General features: G+C 42.9%; 1 protein-coding gene across 1 annotated transcript in view; it reads left to right on the top strand.

Moving 5' to 3' along the window:
- The window catches only part of ush2a (Usher syndrome 2A (autosomal recessive, mild)), a 929,735-nt gene that overhangs the window by 686,914 nt on the left and 219,197 nt on the right, over positions 1–23,624 (top strand). The window contains 1 exon segment of the mRNA XM_072580162.1: positions 307–386. Coding sequence (XP_072436263.1) covers positions 307–386 — 80 coding nt within the window.

The raw sequence follows: 23,624 nt of genomic DNA on the forward strand, positions 1-23,624 counted from the left end.
TCCAAACCAGACAGAAATTAATAATTTCATCAGAAAAAAAAATTTGAGGGCAGACAACCCAAGTAAAGTTGTGAGCTAAAACTGCATTACAGCTAAGTCTGTTATGATCCTTGGAGATATTTATGAGGAGATTATGAAACTCCAGACTGGCAATTGCGTATTTGTACAGATTTCTGTAACCACATCTATTAGGTGGAAGATAGTTATGCTCAGCATTGAAAAGTCACCAGGAAACCTTTTTTTAATTGCTGCAGGATTCTTCCAGACTGCAACAGGTGATTTTTTTTTTCGTCATTTGTTCTGCAGTCCATATATGCAAAAGAAAATCCTTTACACATTCTTTGCCAGGACCAATAACTACAGAAATTTCCATTGGTCACCAACAAGTAAATCAAAAGGTCTTCCCAGAATTCAGTGTGGCAGACATTGCACACATGTAACTACCAGGGCACAGGAAACTGATGAAAACAATTTTTGTTAAAATCCACTATTAAATATTCTCAAGAGATGTTTAATCTGGCTCCCCAGTAGTCAGAAGTACCAATTAATTTATTAGAAAAAAGCATGACTTCATGAATAATTGCTGTACAAAGTAACAAATGGTCCTGGTGACTGGTAATTCACAAACACTGCTCCCATGTTTCATTTCTATTCACTTCCAACAAGCAGAGAACCTCAAAACAATTATGCCAAATGTAAAAATGTTGACTCCAATGATTCCAGTCACCTCTGGGGGTCGTGCTGAGACTGACAGCACACTAAATGGGCATGTATGTGTGCACCTGAGGTGTGCAAAGTGGATGGGATCATGGTGTCAATGAACAACTAGTGCTGATTTGAAGCCTGATCTGCAATTTTGGACTGTGCTTACCAGATCCACACAACTCTCACGAACGCAGCCAGCTGAACTTACATTCGGCTGCACAGCCAACCCATCTCCAAGTTTAAAGAGGCAACCCATTTAACATCCAGGTGAGTTTACCTACACTGCTTCAGAACTTGTGGAGTACTCTTTTTTTTTAGAAGAATGTTCTTAGTCCTGAATTTTCAAGGACATGTTGCTGAACCCTGAAAAGGAATGAGGAGTTGTTTGGGCTGTCAATGCTTGAATAATGGAGTCCCTCATGAGCTACAGTAAAATTTGCAAGTAGAAGGAATGTGCAAAGAGATATGGAAGAGAGTTCTTAATAGAAGGCCTTACTCACGAACGGTCTTAGAGAGCAGTCAGCCTGAACTTGGAGCAATGGCTGAGGTGCCAATGCTTTTAATTGTGTCACACAACTCTTACAATCTGACTTGCAGTCACACAGAAAGTTGAGGATGTGGCTTGCACTGACCATTAAACTCACCACACTCAAATCGGGAATCTGTTCGATCCTTTAAGGTATGCAGAGTAACAATGGCTGAGTTGGCAGCTGCAAGTGTCTGATCCAGTGACAACTCTTTTAGGTCAAAAGTTAGTCTCACCCTTTCTCATGTAACTGCAGTGGCTGGCCAAGTGGCACTCATGGATGTATAAGGCAGAAATAGAGAAGGGCATACTGAGGTGAGAGAAGATGGGATGGAGTTAAAGAACATATAGTACGTGGTCACACTATCTGCAGTTTGCACTTTATGCCATCTTAGAAGATGAGAAGGGACTTGACAAGGGGCATAAGGCAGTGACATTCCATCATTCCAAATGTTCTCAGTAATGCTGAATGCAACAGCTTCGCTCACAGCTGATCCCATGAGGCAGAGGGCTCAAGTGATGCAACTGTGTGATGTCATGATAGCGCCTCAATAATATGTCCAGGTCTGCATATCACTGGAATACACAGGTAGTGGCCCACATTCAGAAACAGCATGAGCACTATTCACTGTGATATTGTCCTTCCACCACCACCTCCAAGACTAATGCCTCCAGTACTGCACCAGAAAGACTGCAAGACCTCTCAGTTGCTTGTTGTCCATATTCTGTTTTACACTTTTGTTAAGAAGGACAAGCTAATTTTTTAGAAACCCAAGTAATCTTGCAGAAAAATCCCAAGCCTGAAATAAAGCCTCAGTGGGTTCTCCTTCATTGTGTTAAAAGAGAGTTTTACTGCATGTGGTAATATAAAGTGGCTGAAGATACTGGATAGAAGAAGGTTATTAACCTTTACAATATCCTGTCAGTAATACTGAAGACCTGTGCTCCAGATCTATCTATGTAACTAGCCCAGCTGTTCCAGTATGATAACAAGACTAGTATCTACCTGACAATGTGGACAATTGCTTAAGTGTGTCCTTTCCATAAAAATCAGGAGAAATCCAATAGAGCCAATAACTGCTCTATCAGTCTACTTGTGATTATCAACAAAGTGATGGAAGATGTTGTCGACAGTGCTATCAAGTAGCACTTACACACACATAGCTTGCTCACTGATGCTCAGTTTAGGTACCAGCAGTGTCAATCAGCCTGAAACATCACTATAGTCTTGAGCCAAAAACACGCAAAGGAGCTGGACTCCAAATGTGAGAGTGATTGCCTTTTACGTCAAGACAGCAAGGCAATAAGGAGTTCTAACAAAACTGGAGTCAATGGGAATCAGGGAAAGGCTCTTTCAGTTACACATAGGACAAGGGATTATGATCGTGATTGCTGGAGGGTAACCATCTCAGTATAGGAACAGAACGGGAGTTCCCAGGATAGTGTCATAGGCCTAACCATCTTCAGTTGCATCATCAATGATCTTGTCTCCATCATAAGGTCAGAAATGGGCATGTTCATTGATGTTTGCACAATGTTCAACACCATTTGTGACTCCTCAGATATAAAAGCAATCCATATCCAGACACACCTTATTCAGGCTTGGGCTAATAAGTGGCAGGTACCAATCAACAATGAGTGCCCAGCAATAAGCAGAATCTGATGACCTCCCACTGATACTCAATGATATTACTCTTGCTGAAACACCCACCATGATGTCCTGAGGGAGTTACCACTAGCCAGAACTGAACCACATAAATACTGTGGCTACAAGAGCAAGTCAGATCTTTGGGACAAGTAACTTACCTCCTGACTGCCCAAAGCCTCTTCAACAAGACACAATTCAGGAGTGTGCTGGAATATTCTCCACTTGCCTGGATAACTGCTGCTCCAACAAGAATCAAAAAGCGCAACACCTTTTAGGACAAAGCGACACGTGATTGGCACCCCTCCAATACCAATGTGGTGGTAGCAATGTGTATCATACAAAATGCATTAATTAATTTACCGAGAATCCTTATACTGCAGCTTCCAAACTCACAACCTTTACCACCCAGCAGAAAAAGGGCATCAGATGCATGGAAATGAATATCACCATATGCAAGTTTTCCTCCAAGTCACACACCAGACTGATTTGCAATGATGTCAGCTTTGTTTTGCTATTGTTGGTTCAAAATATTGAAATTAACTGTGAGTGCACCCAAACCTGCATCAATTCAAGAATACCATGCACCATCACTTTCTCAAGGACAATGAGGGAATAGTAAAAATGCTAAGATGCTAAAAGCCCAGAAAAGAACAAAATAAGATAGAAATCAAAAATAAAATATTAACACATTGTAGAAGTTAACAGAAAATGTTAAGAGTGCATGGAGATACATCACCATCTCAAATAGACTCATGAAAGTTGATAGTAAATCCATCACGATTACTTCAGTTTTGATGAAGATTTCTAGCTGAGGTGTCAGTAACTTTTTTTTTCAAATGCTAATAAATCTGCTGTCTCACTTCAAAGTATTCTGTTCAAGAGTCAAAATCCAGTTTGCTGGAGATTTCTTGCGTGGAATGGAGTAAAGGAAGAGTTGATCATCAATCACTTTTAAAATCCAGGAGACAAAAAATTAGTGTGAGTCCTTTCCTGAATTCAGACTTGATGATGCACAAGCAACATATAGTAAAGGCAAGCCCAAGGTATGATGAAGGTGCCTCAACAGGAAACTCACTAAACACAAGACATTACTCTCAGCTTCCCTGCCTCATGATCAGAAGGCCTCAGTCAAGTGCCAGGATGCAGGATTTGGAGAAAACTATTAGGAAAGGTGATCACAACCAATTCGGAGACAACAGGACGAGTTTTTCATTAAAATTACTCAGAGCTGGCAGGAGTAATATTACTGAACAAAACCACTGACTTACTCCTCATCAACAAAATTCTCAATGGGGCACAGCAAATTTGCAGACCCCATCAGCCCTTGTGAAAGGACTCCATAAATTCAACACTTAGAAAGTTTTACAAAAAGCTGTTCCACCACTGAATTGGTGTGTGCCCTGATAGTCGACAGTCATAGTTTAGTCCTGTTGTAATGTATTTGCAACTTTTGCGCTATCCTATTTCATTTTATGCTCATTCTTTTTTAAAAGTCCAATTTGCGAAAATTGCATTCTTCAAAATGTATCCTTGTTTTATATTTGCATTATTACTGCCCTTACCAGATTGCCGTAATCACAAATGTTAAAATTCTAACCCAACAGAAAACTCTGGCGTAAGTACTGAATACTCACTATTTTAAAGATCCACAGTATGATGCAAGAGCTATAATTTCAGATCCAGTACTTATAGTTGTGTGGTCAGAAACTCCTACTGTTGTGAATAAAGAATTGAGGGAAAAGCTTTGCTTTTCGTCAGAAAAGATTATATACACAGGAGGTTCCAGCAGAGATTTATAGGTATCTAAAATACTGTAATATTTATTTCTTGTCATGTTTTCAATTTCTGTATTTAGAATGTATTTCTTATGACAAGATGTAAGTATCTTTCATTGTGTTTGAAATATTTCTGTGCCAGGAAATAAAACTCTAAATTCTCAAGGCCTAATTATGTACAAAGACCAAGTTGCCACTTTGCTGCATGTTACTGAACTGATACAAGTGCTCACGCATCTTGCAGCATTTATTAATGTGGTTTGATGTAAAACTATTTGGGCTAACCTGCAGACAGTGCAACAATGGCATTATAATACATAAGACACGGTGCAAATCTGTATGTGGGGTTCAAGAAAGTGCCATATTCTTATTTTATTTGATATCTCTGTGGAATTTGCTGCCTGTTGTTAAAGTTATGTTTGGGGATTGAATCTTATATTCTTTTGGCTAAATACAAAATGCATCTGGTTTTTTTGGAGGGATTTCCATTATTAGGCCTAGCAAGGTTTCTCATTGTATCTTACAAAACTTACCTCATTAACTAACTACCCTTCCGTATAGCGTCTATCACATCCAATTCCGGCCCCATTTTATCTCGTGTTATTTCCAGAGAAACTCACCACTCACCAGATCTTCCCTGAAAAACTGGAACTCATGCCATCTTTAAAAGCCCTTGTACACCTGAGCAATCATGGTCAGTATGGATCTGCCTTGTATTTTCCTGACGGTTGCCCCAGTCTTGGCAGACTTGTGAAACTCGACATCCCACTATGTGTACAGTGTCCTGGACCTCTGGCTGGACAGTGCGATGCAAAGTCAGGACATCATCCACCCTCAGGACCAGTAATAGAGACCAACACACCAGACCATGCCAGCCTAATCCAAGGTTAGCACCCGGATCAGTGAAGTCTCAGCCATCTGGAGAAGTGCTCAGCTCTGTAGGATAAGGTCACTGTCCTTTCCCACTCATGACTTGGAGATGCCGGTGTTGGACTGGGGTGTACAAAGTCAAAACTCACACAACACCAGGTTATAGTCTAACAGGTTTAATTGGAAGCACACTAGCTTTCGGAGTGTTGCTCCTTCATCAGGTGATAGTGCAGGGCTCAATCCTATCTGTGTGTTAGGATTGAGCCCTCCACTATCATCTGATGAAGGAGCGACACTCCGAAAGCTAGTGTGCTTCCAATTAAACCTGTTGGACTATAACCTGGTGTTGTGGGATTTTAAACTTTCCCACTCAGCCAGTGTAAGTGCTACCACCTTCTTTCTGATACCTCACACTTTAAACCTGCTACTGTACCCATTTGCCCGAAAGGTTCATGCTCTACCACTCTCAATAATGACAGCAACGTCTTCTCTCCCACCACAAACCCTGACACCACTAACCCTTCATGCCCACTGTGCCGCCTGATCTCTGACTCGTGACACCACTCCACCTGCACTAACCGTAACAGCTGTACCGCACACTTACATCTCCATTATTACCTGTGTCTCTCCCAATAAAGGAGGAAAGATCTGTCTAGTACAGCAGTTGGGTAATGGACTGCCTGGCATTCAACTCCTCACCCCAATGTGGAGAGCTTCCTGTCTCTGACTGTCCTGAATGACTGACTGGACTAGTATTGGAGGCTGCCCTTGACTTATTGTGCTGGGATCTCCTGAGAGAAAGCTTCCTTTAGTGTCTGTGCTAAATAGCAAAACAAGACAGAACCAATATGGGCCTCATACCTCTGGCTGAGTGGCAACATCCTAAGAAGGCGATGCTAGGCAGGGATGCTATGGGCATCTGGGTAGGATCTGAGTGAGAGAATGCTATAACATTGAACAAAAGCCTGTAGATGTAGCCTGGTCCAGTCCATGAGCTGATGTAGTGTCCCTGAGCAGACAGTATCCATACTGAGCATTACATTGCTAGTTGCTGGTACAGCCCAAGTTGCAGCATTGAATTGCTGAAACATCCTGCAAGTGGATTGGAGATGTGCCATGCAGGTTGATAGAGGGTGGCACATATCTGATGCCAGTGCCCATGAAGATGGGGTGTATGTGGTCTGTGCTCATGAAGCTTATCCTGAGATCTTGCTGCTTGGTGTTCAACATGGTGTTTGTTCAGACCAAATAGTGAACTGTGCTCACCAGGTACCTGCTCTGGTTTCCAGCTTGAATTTTCTCGACATTAAGCATATTTGGAGAGATGGAAAGCTGAATATTAATGGGGCTACTTGGGTCATGAACAAGGTGTTTAACAAACAATATTGCCCCTTAACTGGCAACTCGCTGCTGTTTAGCAAGAAACTTCTTCAACATAACATCATATCTACCCACCTTACCTACTTAGCTGCTACTCAACTGCTGCTCATCTATCATCCTCCTCCTTCACCCATTTACCTACCATTCTACTTCTTCAACCACCTGCCACCCTAAATACCTCATCCAGCCACCAGTCCAAATCCATCTCTTGGTGTCTTACAAGTCTTAGATATTTCAGGCATGGCATAATGGACTAAATCAATCGATGAGTAGCATACCCTTACTCAACCCCTTCACCCAACTACTTGCCACCCTGCTACCACATCCACTCACCAAATAGTCCATCTGCTCAGGAAGTTACTGTGAGCACTCACCTTTTCTCTGTAGATTGTTATATTTTCCCAGTTAAATAGAGGGCTGTAGTGCTGTTTCTGCATTGCCGTGGAAGGCTCTGAGAATGGGTACACTCCACACATCTCAAGAGATCTGATTTAGATATCTAAGCCAGAAATGCTGAACTCCTGGTCACAGTAACAGACACAAAGTGGAATAGCAACCAGATAGTGGTTGCCACTCTTTGGTAGATTTAGTCAATTATGTCATTCCTAAAATACCTTAAATCTGTAAGCCATGAAGAGATGGGCTTGAACTGAATTTTCAAATACCAGTAGGGTTATGAATGTGGTTGTGAAGTAAATAAATAGTTTCTTTACTGCAACTTCAAATTTGCAAAGGCTTCTCAATCCCATGCTATTTTTGTCAAACCAGGGTATAGAGCTCATGGTATGAAATGTTGAACTTTATGTTGAGTCCAGAAAGCTATAAAATGGTTATTCTTAAGCATGCATTGACCTTTGATGCACCATTGTAGAAGGCTGAAGACAGAAAGTAAGTATGAGACTAATGTGATGAATGAAATAGCAAGCCTCCTGAAGGTCAGGATTGTGATTTCGGTCTGAGCAGAAACATGTTGCTGAACAGATACTCAGTCTGCTTTTGGTCAGCCCAATGTACAGGAGACCACATTGTGAGTGACAGCGATCACAGTATACCAAATTAAAATAAGTAAATCACCAAAATAAATCTAAGCACTTACTCTGGTCCATCGATTGACAAATAACCTGTTTTGAAATTGAAATTAAGAATTACCTGAAGGTTTGAAAGGGTCATCTGGTTTACTAATTTCTATGTTTACATTCCATTTTTTGTTTTAATATTATGACTGCTTAACCGATTATTATCCCAAAAAGAAAAAGGGTCACGGAAGCTGAAATATCAACTCTGTTTTCTCTCCACAGATCCTGCCAAAACTGCTGAGTTTCTCCAGCAATTTTTGTTTTTGTTTAAGGTGATGTGTGTGCATTTTTAAGAGGGTATTAAATAGGTTTTTGTATGTGATAGGTAGGCATATTTTACAACAATTAGCCACTTGTGTAATATTTACAATTTTTGAATGCTTGCATGAATAAGAATTTTATTATGTAGAGTGTCTTCAATTATGACACTATCTTAGATTGTACACAGCCTGCTTTTTTCTATATATCTCTTTCAAAGACATGGTGATGTCTGCCCAGGTGAGTGGCTTTCAAGGATATATGGGGGGGCATGAGGGGACATGGGAGTATAAAGGAACATAGAAAGGCTTGACAAAGCGAGGGGGCATGGAGGGTATGAGGGATATAATGGGTCATGGATATAGTATAGAGGCTTTAAGAGGATGTGGATGGGCTGTGGTTGTAGGTGAGTGTAAGGGGCAAGAGCTAGGATCTATATGAACAAATTGAAGAGCTGAATTGATATCTTAGGTTTTCTAACCAGATAGCCTGAGTCCCTGAACTTCTTTGACACCAGTGCAGAACTGAGTACACTTAAACTCTGCCCATTCTCACCTACAGGAGATGGAAGCCTGGTGGCTACGGGCAGGGGTGGAAGACTCAAGTTTCCAAGCACAGGAAATGACACAGGAAATTTCCTGAATGCAGCACAAATAACCAGCTCCATTTTCTGCTGGAGAAGCTCAGCCGGTCAAGAAGGATGTGTCATATTCAAGTGACCACGGGCACGTTTGGATATTCTAAATGGACCCACAGTTGGAGAAATCAGACATGACAGAAAATTGGCCAAATTAACCAACAGCTATCAGCTACAAAGAACAGTGGAAATCAAAATCAAAAAAGTTATAGAGGTTCATTGGGAACCAATTACAACAAACGCGAGGGTTGTGTATTGGAGAAGCATTCATTAGACGTTCTGATACCTTTGCAGCCTGAGAATGTGCACTTTGTATCTCGTGGCATAACAATAGCGAAGGGTATAGGCAGGACCCTATTTTAATGATTTGACCCCAGCTCATCACCCCATTGACCAAAGGCCACAGAACATTTCAGAAGGTCAGGGGTGAACAGGAATAAGAACGCATAACTTGATGTCACCCCCTCAGTGAAGGCTTACAGCAGAAGGCCACGCAGAAACCGAAGAAGACCCAGGATAAGATCCTCCCTGATCTGTGAGACCCACCTTCATGGAAGAGAGCCATCCCTACATCAGAGAGGGAAAGAGACTTCAACAGCCCAGCTCAAGGACCATGGCAGGTAAAAGCCTTTCCTCAGCCTGATAATGCTAGATAAAGATTAAATATTGTGGGAATTTGGAAAATACTCCCATAGTGTTTTTACAAAGGAATATTTTGTTCGTAAGATCAAGTTGAATTGCAAACCAAAGTTTCTGTCTTTTTGTCCACCTCACCAACAACAGCACTTGGGTAAAGTGTTGTTAATACATAAACTGGTCAAAGTGTCCAAAGCACAGATACGATGTTATCCCTGGATGGTCTTCAATTAGAAGTGTCTGTATAACCTCCAAAGTCAAACAAACACCACCCACCTTTCTATCTGACTTCTCAGACATCCAGCCTGAGCCTAAAAGAAGAGGGTAAATGCCTTACATGATGGCCAGGATTCAAAAGGTTGAAAGAGGGTGAAGGTTTCTGACCAATGATTTGACCATTAACCAAGTGCTTGTAATGTGAGGGGGAAAACACAGTTAGAATTTGTACAGAATCAGGACCCACAGAAAAGGAAATCTAGCATAGGCTAGTGCAGGTCAGGGATTTTGTGCAATGAACAGAGGCAAGGAGCCAAACACAGGATCAGAGGACGAACAAGGTGGCAAGATGCCAGATATTGGGGACAAGGACTCATAAGGATACAGAAAAGTTAGAGTAGGTCTAGGTCCCAGAGCTGTAGAGAAGCACAAAGGAAGCTAATATAGGGGCAGGAACCCATGAGAGAGAAAGCGAAATTGAGAGAGAGAGAACAGTAAATTATAAGTAAACATACATAAGAAGTTCCCAGGTGGGTCACCTATTGCAGTGAGCAAATATTTGGTCCAAGATCCATAGGACACAGATGCTGGGAGACTCCAGAAAGCTGAAGAGAAGCACGCTGTGTGAACATCAGCAAGGTTTCAGCAATAACCATCTACATGGGAGCTACAGAAGTGAAGCTGAATGAAGTGAAACAAGAGCTGGAACCAGTAAGAGTCAAAGCAGCAGAGCAGGAGCAGACGAACCATGAGAATGTGGCACACTTGGGATAGATTTTGACCCAGTGTGATAGACTGTACCAGGAGGAGAAGCGCTTGGTCAGTGATCAGGACATAGCCCAGAAAGCTATGAATGAGCTGGCCAAGAAAGTAAAAACCCATAGATTGTGCTCAGAGTCCTGCACCAGGCAGGCAAAGAAAACAGACTCCATACTGTGGACCCTACAAAATGTCAGTGCAAGATTGAAAAATTAAAGTTCAAACGTTCCATGCATTTAGGACAATAGAATCAGTTGGGAACAGCAATTATGGGTTAGACTGGGAGGAAATGGATGACCAAGTTTTTTGATACGCCAAGAGTAGCTAAGATTGGAAATCTGTTCCTCCTTTTCCAGAGGGAGTAAATCTTCAGCAACTCCAGGTTCTTACCCTGGCCTGAAGAACCAACTGACCACAACCTATCAGGACGCCCAGAGTAATAATCCAATCACTTATACAGCCCCCGTTTTCAGTGGCATAATTGGTGGAGAGAGCAAAAAAATCCTGTTTCTGAACCCACTGCTGACAACATATGTTTAACCCACCAACAAAGGGTTCTCCATGGGCTCGGTAGTGTCAAGGAGATAAAATTAATGTTAGTGTACCTGAACCCCCATGATCCATTCTGCCTTCCACAATCCTTAGCATGTGAGAGGACAGGAGCTGCAGTCCATGACAACAGCAATCCTAGCCACTGTACAGTACAATTGGGGAAATGCTGTGGATGGATTAAATCAGTGTAGGCAGCAGAAGGAGCAGCACCTAATTGTATTTGTCAAGAACCTGTAGAACAGTTCACGGGAGTCTTCAGTAACTGAGATTGAATTAGGCTGACACCACAAAACAGGGTAAATTGGAACCAAATGCTTGTCTCACACACCACTGAGAGCGCGAGGAAAGCCTGCAAAACCTTTAATCCCACAGACAACATCCAGACAAAATAATAGGTGATAAGGAAGATAACCAAAGCCTGGGAGAAAGATTCATGAATCAGAACACCCCAAATCAGGCTAAGGGAAAAATGCACCCAGTAAAAGCCCCAAACCCCATCCTGTGTGCAGAAATGAAGGGAGAAACAAGGGGAGTTATTATCACAGCCATCCACCTGCATACACCCATCCTGCAGAAAGAGATAGGGATTGCCAATAGGAGGTCTGAGGCAGTAGCAGCTACCACAAGAGAAATGCTACAATTGTGGGCACACAGAGCACTTCGTAAGGTACTCCAGGGTACCTAGGCAGTTAGTGCAGGAGCCAGGCTTCAGACCCCAGTTCATGCCAGTGGAAGAACCAGAAAGAAAACCAGCAGGTAGTTTGGTGAGGAAGATCATGCAGCCAAATTCAGTGGAGGAAACCCTGCTGTCTAAAACCTTATACCTCTGGTTGGATCCATTCCCCAAAGCATGATGGAGCCATGCCTCTCCCCAGTGGGTGTGCAGCACCAGATGGGCCAGTCCTGGTAAATGGAAAGAATGAAGGCTGCCCCATTATGTTCATAAGGGACATAAGGGGGTCCAGAATGAACACATCCTGAGATTTTGATAATGCACAGTGCACCCATTAAAAACCTTTTTCGAGTGGACTCATTGAAGGAAGGGGGTAGAAAAAGATCCCTTGAATTTAAACTGGGAGAGTTAGTTTGCCATCACCCAGCAGTGTTGGTTAATCTCCACATGGATGTTGAGCACATTTTAAACTCAAATCTTATGAGGGCATTTTTTTTTTGTTTCGATTTGGCAATTCCCTGAACTCGATGAAGCCCCAGTGGAGATTGTGACAGGCACATGCACACAGGGAATTTGTACCAAAGGGAACTGTGGATAAGACCCACCAAAATGACTGAGGATCCAGCAACACAGGTAATTCTCGCAGAGCATAACTGTACATTCACCAACATAACTGCGAATCGTATCGAGGGTGCGATAGTGATGGACAGACCTGACCCAAAACCACAAAGACAATACACTTGCCGCAAGTAGGCAGAGGGGTAGGTGGCCAAGATCATGAGCAGCTTGTTAAAGCAAGGAGTACTATGTCCTGTAGCATCTACCAATAACTCACCAATGTGGCCAGTTAAAAAACACATGGTTTTTGACAGCTCACCATTGATTACAGGAAATTAAAAAAAACATCCCCAATCATGTCACCAACAGTAGCAACTAGCCTCAAAACCATGATGAGACAGTGCCCCATGGGCTAAAATATTTCACTGTACTGGACATTAGTAATAGATTTTAGTCCATCCCCCTCCACAACTACTACCAATATAAATTCACCTTCACATTTCCAGGCCAACAATGCACACGGACCTGCTTGCCCCATGGTTTTCATAATTCTCCATCAATAGTTCATCAGTGGCGATTTAAAGGACTGGAGAGGTTTTCCTGACTGGACTGCTTGGTACAACATGTGGGACATACCTGCCTGCCCTTCAGAGACAATGACCAAACCCTTGATCCTGTTAAAGAAATTGTCAACCATCCTCACTAAACTAAGACTAAATGTTAACCCCAAAAAAGCACAGATCACAAGGTTCCACCTCTCATAAGTCAGAACTGAGAACGCTCTGGAGAAAAAACGGGAGCTATAGGGAGAGGCTGAACAGGCTGGGGCTGTTTTTCCTGGAGTGTCAGAAGCTGAGGGGGGACCTTATAGAAGTTTATAAAATCGTGAAGGGCATGGATAGGATAAACTTCCCTGGGGTGGGGGAGTTTAGGGTGAGAGGGAAAAGATATAAGGGGCAAATGTTTCACTCAGGGGGTGGCACGTGTATGGAATGAGTTGCCAGAGGAATGATGGAGGCTAGTACAATTGCAACATTTAAAAAACATCTGGATGGGTATATGAATAGGAAGGGTTTGGAGGGATATGGGCCACGCGCTGGCAGGTGGGACTAGATTGGGTTGGGATATCTGATCGACGAGTTGGACTGAAGGATCTGTTTCGGTGGTGTACATCTCTATGACTCCATGACTCTGAGGCCATAATCCTCCCCAGGGATCTGAGCTCATTGTGTTCCTTTCTGGGCTTAGTGAGATACTGTCAGAACCACATCGACAGTTTCACCACTAAAACTGTGTTGTTCAGCCTGTTTACTTTGATCTACCTCACTGTCCTCCGTTGGAAGAAGAAACTCAATGAGAAACTAACTACGGATTCTATGCTATTACAGTGGGAACCAAGAACTTAATGAACACACACTGCATCAGGAAAGGATGATGCCAATTGTTCAGTGGTATGAATTTTACTCTATTGAGAGCTGCTAATCACCTAAGAGGCTTAAGGGCTATGAAGTGAATGGAATTAGTAACTAATTCTTAACTTCTATATTATTTGTATATAGCATTGTTAAGACTGTTTATGTGCAAATGGAAGATAGTTAATGTCTGGGATACAGCTGTCTATGTGCAATGGGGAATCTAGATAGTGAGGGACAAAAACAGGAATTGCAGTAAAAGCTCAGCAGGTCTGGTAGCATCTGTAAAAAGAAATCAGAGTTAATGTTTTGGGTCCAGTTACCCTTCCTCAGAAGTGAGGGAGTTAGGCTAGCTGCCTGAGTCTTGACAAGTGCCTGCACAAGAGTATGATCAGAGTCTGTGATCCCATTTTTGCTTGACACTTCAAGGGATCAACTGTGGTCAAATGACCATAGGCCCAAAATTGGACATTTTAAATCAATCCACAGATGGAGAAATTGAGCTTGACAGAAAACTGGCCAAAAAGTGTGCAGCTGGAAAAGTACAGCAGGTCAGGTGGCATCTGGAGAGCAGGAGAGTTGACATTTTTGGCATAAGCCGTTCATCAAGAATGTTGGGATGGGCAACCAAAGGGCCTGAGAGATAAATAGGTAGGGGGATGGGGCTGGGGGAAGGTAGCTTGGAAGGCAATAACTAGATGAAGGTGTGGGGTGATTAGATTAGATTCCCTACAGTGTGGAAACAGGCCCTTTGGCCCGACAAGTTCATACTGACCCTCCGAAGAGTAACCCACCCAGAACCATTCCCCTACCCTACATTTACCCCTGATTAATACACTTAACACCAGGGGCAATTTAGCATAGCCAATTTACCTGATCTGCACATCTTTGGACTGTGGGAGGAAACCAGAGCTCCCAAAGAAAATCCACGCAGACACAAGGAGAATGTGCAAACTCCACACAGACAGTGGCCCAAGGCTGGAATTGAACGTGGGGCCCTGGTGCTGTGAGGCTGCGCTAACCACTGACCCACTGTGCCAATGATAGGTTGGAGTGCAGGGTGGAGTGGATAGGTGGGAAGGAAGATGGATAGGGAGGACAGCTCAAGAATGCGGTGCCGAGTTAGAAGGTTGGATCTGGGATGAGGTGGGGGGAGGGGAGATGAGGAAACTGGTAAAGTCAATATTGATGCCGTGTGGTTAGAGGGTCCCAAGGAAGGAGATGAGGCGTTCCTCCTCCAAGTGTTGGGTGGCTTGAATTTGGCAGTGGAGGAGGCCTCCTCTATATTGGGGAGACAGGATGTCAACTTGTAGAATTGTTCAGGGAACATCTCTGGGACACACACACACCCAACAATCCCAATGCCATGTGACCGAGCATTTCAATTCCCCCTCCCACTCCACCAAGGACATGCAAGTCCTGGGCCTCCTCCACCGCCAAATCCAAGCCACCCGATACCTGGACGAAGAACACCTCATCTTCTACCTTGGGATCCTCCAACCACATGGGATCAATGTTGATTTCACCAGTTTCCTCATCTCCCCTCCCCCCACCTTATCCTGGATCCAACCATCCAACTTAGCATCACCTTCTTGAACTATCCCACCTGTCTATCTTCCTTCCCGCCTATCCGCTCCACCTTCAGCTCTGACCTATCACCATCATCCCCCACCTTCATCAACTTATCGCCTTCCAAGATACCTTCCCCTCAGCCCCACACCCCTCCCATTTATCTTTCAACCCCTTTGGACTGCCCCCTACCCTCCCCATGCCCAAAGCATTGATTCTCCTGCTCCTCAGATGCTGCCTGACCTACTGTGCTTTTCCAGTGCCACATTTTTTGACTCTTCTCCAGCATCTGCAGTCCTCAATTTCTCCGAGAAAATTGGCCAAACTAATTTAAACAGCAAAATCAAAAAAGTTATAAAACTTCAGGGGAATCAGTTACAACCAGCCCGAGGGTTGTGTATTGGAGAACTTTTGATCAGACTTCCAGGCATCTTGCCTTCCAGCCAATGCCTGATACCATGCACTTTACACCTCCCCAGAATGGCAACAGTGATTGGTGTTGGTGCGACCCCGTTGGATAACTTGAACCCAGCTCATGATCCCATTGGTCAAAGACCAGAGAACATTCCCGAAAGTCAGGAGTAAGGGGGTCTAAGAGCATACACCTGGATGTCACCCCCTCAGTGCAAACCCAACCTGACCCAGCAATGGAGCTCCAACCATCTGGAGGGAGAGAGAGGCAGAGAGACAGAGACAGAGAGGGAAAGAGAGAATATCCATTCTGACCTGCAAGTGGCACCTTCATAGGAGACAGCCAGCCCTACATTGGAGAGGAAGGAGATTCCAACAGCCCAGCTAAAACGCATGAGTCATTGCAGGTAAAATCTTTCACAGATTGATTGAACTAGACAAAGAATAAATATTGTGGTAATTTGGGAAAGGCTCACAAAGTGTTTTTAATAAGGAATATTTCATTAATAAAATAGAGTTGACCTGCAAACAAATTTTGTCTTCCCTTGTCTACCTCATTGACAAAACTGCATGGGTAAATTATTTTTAATACATAAACAGGTCAAAGTGTCAAGACCACAGACAATAACGTGAAAACAGAAGCAGAGTGAACAGAGTTCAAGAAGAGTCACACTTGACTTGACCCTTTAACTCTTTTTCGCTCAACACGGATGCTGCCAGACCTGCTGAGTTTCTGCAACATATCCTGACTTTGTATCCATTGATTGTATTCACCTATGATAGGACAATACATAACTTGGATAATGCTACAACCAAAACAAAGATATTTGCAAAATTTAGTCCAGAGAGAGATTACTAGAGTTGAGAATGATGGCCATAATTCTACTTGCGTTTTCCTTTATGATGCAAATAAAATAATGCTTGTCGAGTTGCTTACATCTAACAGAAGTTAACATTCTGGAGGTCAAGATTTCATATATTGACTTTAGGCAGATACGCATTGATGATAGTATCAGGCAGTCTAATGACATGATATGATTAAATTTGAGTTGCTAACATAACATGTACAGATAATATCAGCATTTACATATTTCAAAGCGGGAACTTTATTCAAAGCAAAATGGATCAAAGAATGAACACAACATTGCCCAATCTCTGACATGTCTTATCTTCAAGGTTGATTTCCCACAGTGGGATCAGCAATGCTGAAATTTTGCACACACTTTGGACTTTCAAAAGTATCAAATTTACTTCATTGTCTTTATAGGAAAGCATATAACATGACATTAAGACATTAAGGGACTTGGATAATAGGATTCAATAGTGTTTATATCAACTTCTTTCAATATGTTTGTAAGCCTATAAAGAGACATTTGTTGTGCTTGTTTCACTGAATTAGAGCAGTAAGTTAAACAACACAATCCTTTAGGATGGTTCAAGTTGTAGTGTTTTTGGACTTGTACAGTTCAGTGAGTGGACTTTCATTTCACTGAATATTAAAGCAATTTCATGCCATTTGTTGACAAGAGAAAAGTGCAAGCAGAAGCAATTTTTCATATACTTTTTGATTAAAAGTAATGACCTAAGGTCTTTTTCTTATTCATTCATGGGATGAGGGTGTTGTTGGCCAGGTGAGCATTTATTGCCCATCTTAAGGAGGTGTTTTCTTGAAGTACTGCAATTCATCTGGTGCATGTACATCTACAATGCTGTAAGGGAGGAGTTCTAGGATTTTGATACAACAACACTAAAGAAACAACAATATAATTCCAAGTCAGGATGCTGAATGGTTTGGAGGGGAACTTGCAGGTGGTCGTGTTCCCATGTATCTGCTGCCTGTGTTCTTCAAGATGGATATAGACATAGTTTTACAAAGGTATAGACTAAGGAGCTTTGGTGAATTTAAGAACTATATCTTGTACATGGTATACATTGCTGCTACTGATCACCAGTAATAGAGGGAGTGAATGTTTGCAGATGTGGTGCCAATCAAGCAGGCTGCTTTGTACTGCGTGGTGTTAGGCTTCTTGAGTATTGTTGAAGCTGTGCACATTCAGGCAAGTGTGAAGCCATGCACCTATTTGTGCCTTGTAGACATAGACAGGCTTTCGGGAGTCAAGAGGTGAATTGCAGAATTCCCAACCTCTTACATTTATGCACCTATTTGTGCCTTGTCGACATAGACAGGCTTTCGGGAGTCAAGAGGTGAATTGCAGAATTCCCAACCTCTTACATTTATATATTAGTCTAGTTCAGCATCTGGCCAATGATAACCCCATGATGTTGGTGGCGTTCAGCAATATTAATGCCATTGATTGTCAAGGGGTAATAGTTAGATTCTTTGTTGTTGGAGATGGTCATTCCCTGGCATTTGGGTGGTAAAAAACCTGCCAAGATATTGCCCAGTTATTGCTACATTTGAACATGGACGCTGCATGGGTTTATGTAATAATGTATTGATGCAATAGAATACACTCCTGACTGGTCTCCCATGTTGTAACCTCCACTTGTAGGTGGTGCAAAGGTGAATAGATGTTGTCCACACATGTGAGAAACCCAAACTTCAGTCTAATTGAACTCAATGGTGAGTTCAGAGTCAATTTTGCTGTGGCAGTGGCCTTAATCCACGGGAGTTATACATTTTTTCCACTCCACTCCCATTTCTCAGCATTTAGAGTCATAGAGTATGACAGCACCTTTGGCCCAAACTGGTCCATGCCAACCAAAATGTCTGTCCACTAACCCCATTTCCCTGCACTAGACCCATATCCTTGTATTTGTCCAAATGCCTTTTAAATGTTGTTAATGTATCCACCTCAACCACTTCTGCTGGCAGCTCATTCCATATGTGTACCATCCTCTGTGTAAAAGATGTTGCCCCTCAGGTTCCCTTTAATCCTCGGTACCCCACCCTGGGAAAAAGACAGAGTGCATTCACCCTATCCATGCCTCTTATGATCTTATACACCTCTATAAGGTCCCCCCCTCAGTCTCCTACGTGCTAAAGAAAAAAAGTCCCAGCTTGTCCAACCTCTCCCTATAACTCAGACCATTGAATCCTGGCAACATACTTGTAAATTTCTTCTGCACTGTTTCCAGTTTAACACCCTTCTAATAACAAGGTGACCCCCAAAACTCTAACTGCAGCCTCACCAACATCCTGTATAACTACAACATAACTTTCCAACTTCTATACTCACTGCCTTGACTGATAAAGACCGTTGTCCCGAAAGCCTTCTTCACTGCCCTGTCTACCTACAACTTCACTTGAACTCCAAGATTCCTCTGTTCCACTTCATTCCTTAAGGCCGTACGATTCACCATGAAACTCCTACCTTGATTTGACGTTTCAAAATGCAAGATATCATACTTATCTATATTAAAGTCCATTTGCCATTTCTCAGCCCACTTCCCCAGCTGATCAAGGTCCTGCTGCAATTTCTGATAACCTTCCTCATTGTCCATGATACTGCCTATTTTAGTGTCATCAGCAATACTCATCACAGGAGATTAGCATTCTCCTCCAAATGTTAGACATTCTCATCCAAATCATCGATATAGATAACAAATATTAATGGGCCCAGAAATGACCCCTGAAGCAGTCCACAATTCACAGGCTTCCAGTCCAACAAAATCCTTCCACCCTCTGCTTCCTACCATAAAGCCAATTGTGTATCCAATTTGCCAGCTTGTCCCAGATTCCATGCAATCTTCCAGAGCAGCCCATATATGGAACATTATCAAAGGCCTTACTGATATCTATATAGATTACATCAACCGCCCTGCCCTTGTCAACCTTCCTGGTCACTTCATCAAAGAACTCTAAAAAATTTATGAGACATGATCTCCCACTCACAAAGCCATGCTGAATACTCCTAATCAAACCCTGTCTTCCAAATTGCATGTATACCTTAATCTTCAGAATCTTCTCAAGTAACGTACCCGCCACAAATGTTAGGCTTACTGGTCTATAGTTCCCAGGCTTTTCTTTGCAGCCCTACTTGAATAATGGCACAACATTCACTACACTTCAGTCTTCCAGGATGAACAATGATGCAAAAATATCAGCCAGGGCCCCCAGAATTTCCTCTCTAGCCTCTTGCAGTGTTCTTGGATATATCTGGTCAGGACCAGGAAATCTACCCACCTTCATACATTCTAATATAACCAACACCTCCACTACTGTGATATGAACTATTCCCAGGATATCATCACTAACTTCCCCAAGTCCCCAAGTCTTCATGTTTTTCTCCATAGTAAACAGAGAGGAGAAATATTCATTAAGAATCTCGCCCATCTCCTGTGGTTCTACACATACTTGTCCACTTTGGTCCTTGAGGGGTCCTATTCTTTTTTAGTTATTCTTTTTTCTTTAATACACTTAAATTATCTCTTTGGATTCACCCTAATCTTCTCAGCCAAGACTATCTCTTGTCCCTTTTCACCCTTCTGATTTCCTTCTCCAGTAAACTCCTATGTTCCCCATATACCTCCAGGCATTCCCTTGATCGCAGCTGCCTCCGCCTAAGTCACACCTTCTTTTTCCTGGTCAAAGCCTCAATATCTCTTGTCATCCAGGGTTCCTTATTCCTGCCAACCTTGTTCTTCATCGTCACAGAAACATATTGACCTTGAATTTGAGCGATCTCACTTTTAAAGGCCTTCCACTTGCCAGAGGTTCCTTTGCCTGCAAATAAACTACTCCAATCAACCCTCCAAGTTCCTGTCTAATTCCATCAAAATTCATCTTACCCCAATTTAGAACTTAAACCTGTGGACCAGTTTTGTCCCTCTCCATAACTATTTTAAAATTAATAGAACTATTGCCACTGGTCCCAAAATGCTCCCCCACTGTCATCTCCATCACCTGTCCTGCCCTATTTCCCAAGAGTAGGTCAGATTTGCCCCTTCCCAAGTAGGACCCTCTATATAGTGTTTGAGGAGTCTTTTCTGAATGCACTTAACAAATTCCACCCTATCTAAGCCCTTAACGCTCTGGCAATCCCAGTTTATGTTAGGAAAATTAAAATCCCCTACTATGACAACCATATTGCTCCTGCAAGTCTCCCTAGTCTCCCTGTATATTTGTTCCTCTAATTCCCGTTGACTATTTGGGGGCCTGTAATATAACCCCAATAACGTCACCATCCCCTTCTTATTTCTTAGCTCCACACACAAAGCCTCACTGGATGATTCTTCAGTTATTTCATCTCTGACTAATACTGTGACACTCACCTTAATCAAAAATGCAAGTCCCCCTCCCCTCTTTCCACCACCTCTGTCCAACCTAAAGCACCTGTACCCTGGCACATTAAGCTGCCAGTCCTGTCCGTCCCTTAGCCATGTTTCTGTAATGGCTATAATATCCCAATCCCATGTACCTAACCATGCCCTAAGTTCATTGGCTTTACCTGTCAGCCCTCTTGCATTGAAATAGGTGTAATTTAATCCAACAGACATTTCTTGCTCCATGTCATGTTCCAGCCTGACCTGTCTCTTCACCTTACTATTTCTGATAACAGTATCTCCTTTGAGCCTTGCATTTGCCTCCCTGTTTTTGTGGATCCCACCCTTTGGCCTGGTAGCACCAGCAAACCTGGCTGCCAAGATATTGGTCCCCCTCTATTTCAGGTGCATCTCATCCCTCTTGAACAGGTCACCTCTGCCCTAGAAAAGATCCCAATGATTTAAAAATCCGAATCCCTGTGCCCTGCACCAATTCTTCAACCATGCATTCATCTGCCCTAATCTCCTGTTCTTACACTCACTAGCATGTGGCACTGGAAGTAATCAGGAGATTATCATCAATGAGGTTCTGGTTTTTAATTTTTTTTCTTAGCTTTCTATAAACACTCTGTAGGACCTCATTCCTATTTCTACCTATGTCATTTGTACCAATGTGCACAATGACTTCTGGCTGCTCCCTCATGAGAATGTTCTGCAGCCACTCTGAGACATCCTGGACACTGGCACCTGGGAGGCAACACACCATCCTGGATTCACATTTGCCACCACAGAATCTCCAATCTGTCCCCCTAACAATTGAATCTCCTATCAGTAAGGTCCTGTTTGCCTTTACCCTTTCCCACTGTGCCCCAGAGCCAGTCATAGTGCCACCAACCTGGCTACTGTTGCTTTGGCCTGAATGGTCATTCCCCTCCCCACCCCTCCAATAGTATCGAAAACGGTATCCTTGTTTTCAAGAGAAATGGTCGCAGTGTATTCCTGTACTCTCTGCCTTTGCCTTTCCTGGTGGTCACGCAGCTACTCTCTGCCTGCACCTTAGGTGCGACTACCTCACTAAAACTCTTATCTATGAGGTGGTCAGCATCTCAGATGATCCTGAGTGCATTCAGCTCCAGCTTCAGCTCCAGCTACCTAACATGGTCTCCCAGAAGCTGCATTTCTCACAGGTGTAGCCATCAGGGACAATGGTCCCAGGGAAATTTGGTCCCAGCTTTTTATGCAATGGCATTTCAAGTGTTCAACTAAATATTTCTTAAAAGGTTCCTGCCTTTCAGGCAGCGTTTTAGACACCCACCACTCTTTGGGTGGAAAACATTCTACTTAGATCCCTCATAATCAATTGAGACAGTAAGATACTGAGGTAGAATTTGACAATCATTTGATTTTTTTTCTTGTTTCCTAATAAGAGGAGCATGGATATCTGATTGACAGATTTGAATCCTAATATTTCTTAACTAAATGTTCTTTGATTTTTTTTGTCATTCAGATACCAATTTAGATCCATATAGAGGCAGAAAGTCATAGAGATGTACAGCATGGAAATAGACCCTTCAGTTCAAACTGTCAACGCCGACCAGATATCCCAACCCAATCTAGTCCCAACTGCCAGCACCCAGCCCATATCCCTCCAAGCCCTTCCTATTCATATACCCATCCAAATTCCTCTTAAATGTTGCAATTGTACCAGCCTCCAACATATCCTCTGGCAGCTCATTCCATACATGTACCATCCTCTGCATGAAAAAGTTAACCCTTAGGTCTCTTTTATATCTTTCCCCTCTCACCCTAAATCTATGCCCTCTAGTTCTGGACTCCCCGACCCCAGGGAAAAGACTTTGTCTATTTATCCTATCCATGCCCCTCATAATTTTGTAAACCTCTATAAGGTCACCCCTCAGCCTCCGACGTTCCAGGGAAACAGCCCCAGCCTGTTCAGCCTCTCCCTATAGCTCAAATCCTCCAACACTGGCAACATCCTTGTAAATCTTTTCTGAACCTTTTCAAGTTTCACAACATCTTTCCGATAGGAAGGAGACCAGAATTGCATGCAATATTCCAACAGTGGCCTAACCAATGTCCTGTACAGCAGCAACATGACCTCCCAACTCCTGTACTCAACACTCTGACCAATAAAGGAAAGCATACCAAACGCCTTCTTCACTATCCTATCTACCTGCGACTCCACTTTCAAGGAGCTATGAACCTGCACTCCGAGGTCTCTTTGTTCAGTAACACTCCCTAGGACCTTACTATTAAGTGTATAAGTCCTGCTAAGATTTGCTTTCCCAAAATGCAGCACCTTGCATTTATCTGAATTAAACTCCATCTGCCACTTCTCAGCCCACTGGCCCATCTGGTCCAGATCCTGTTGTAATCTGAGGTAACCCTCTTCGCTGTCCACAACACCTCCAATTTTGGTGTCATCTGCAAACTTACTAACTGTACCTCTTATGCTCACATCCAAATCATTTATGTAAATGACAAAAAGTAGAGGTCCCAGCACCGATCCTTGTGTCACTCCACTGGTCACAGGCTTCCAGTCTGAAAAGCAACCCTCCACCACCACCCTCCGTCTTCTACCTTTGAGCCAGTTCTGTATGCAAATGGCTAGTTCTCCCTCTATTCCATGAGATCTAACCTCGCTAAACAGTCTCCCATGGGGAACCTTGTCAAATGTCTTACTGAAGTCCATATAAATCACATCTACTGCTCTGCC

This window comes from Chiloscyllium punctatum, chromosome 11 (genome assembly GCF_047496795.1).
Source record: "Chiloscyllium punctatum isolate Juve2018m chromosome 11, sChiPun1.3, whole genome shotgun sequence".
NCBI lineage: Eukaryota > Metazoa > Chordata > Chondrichthyes > Orectolobiformes > Hemiscylliidae > Chiloscyllium > Chiloscyllium punctatum.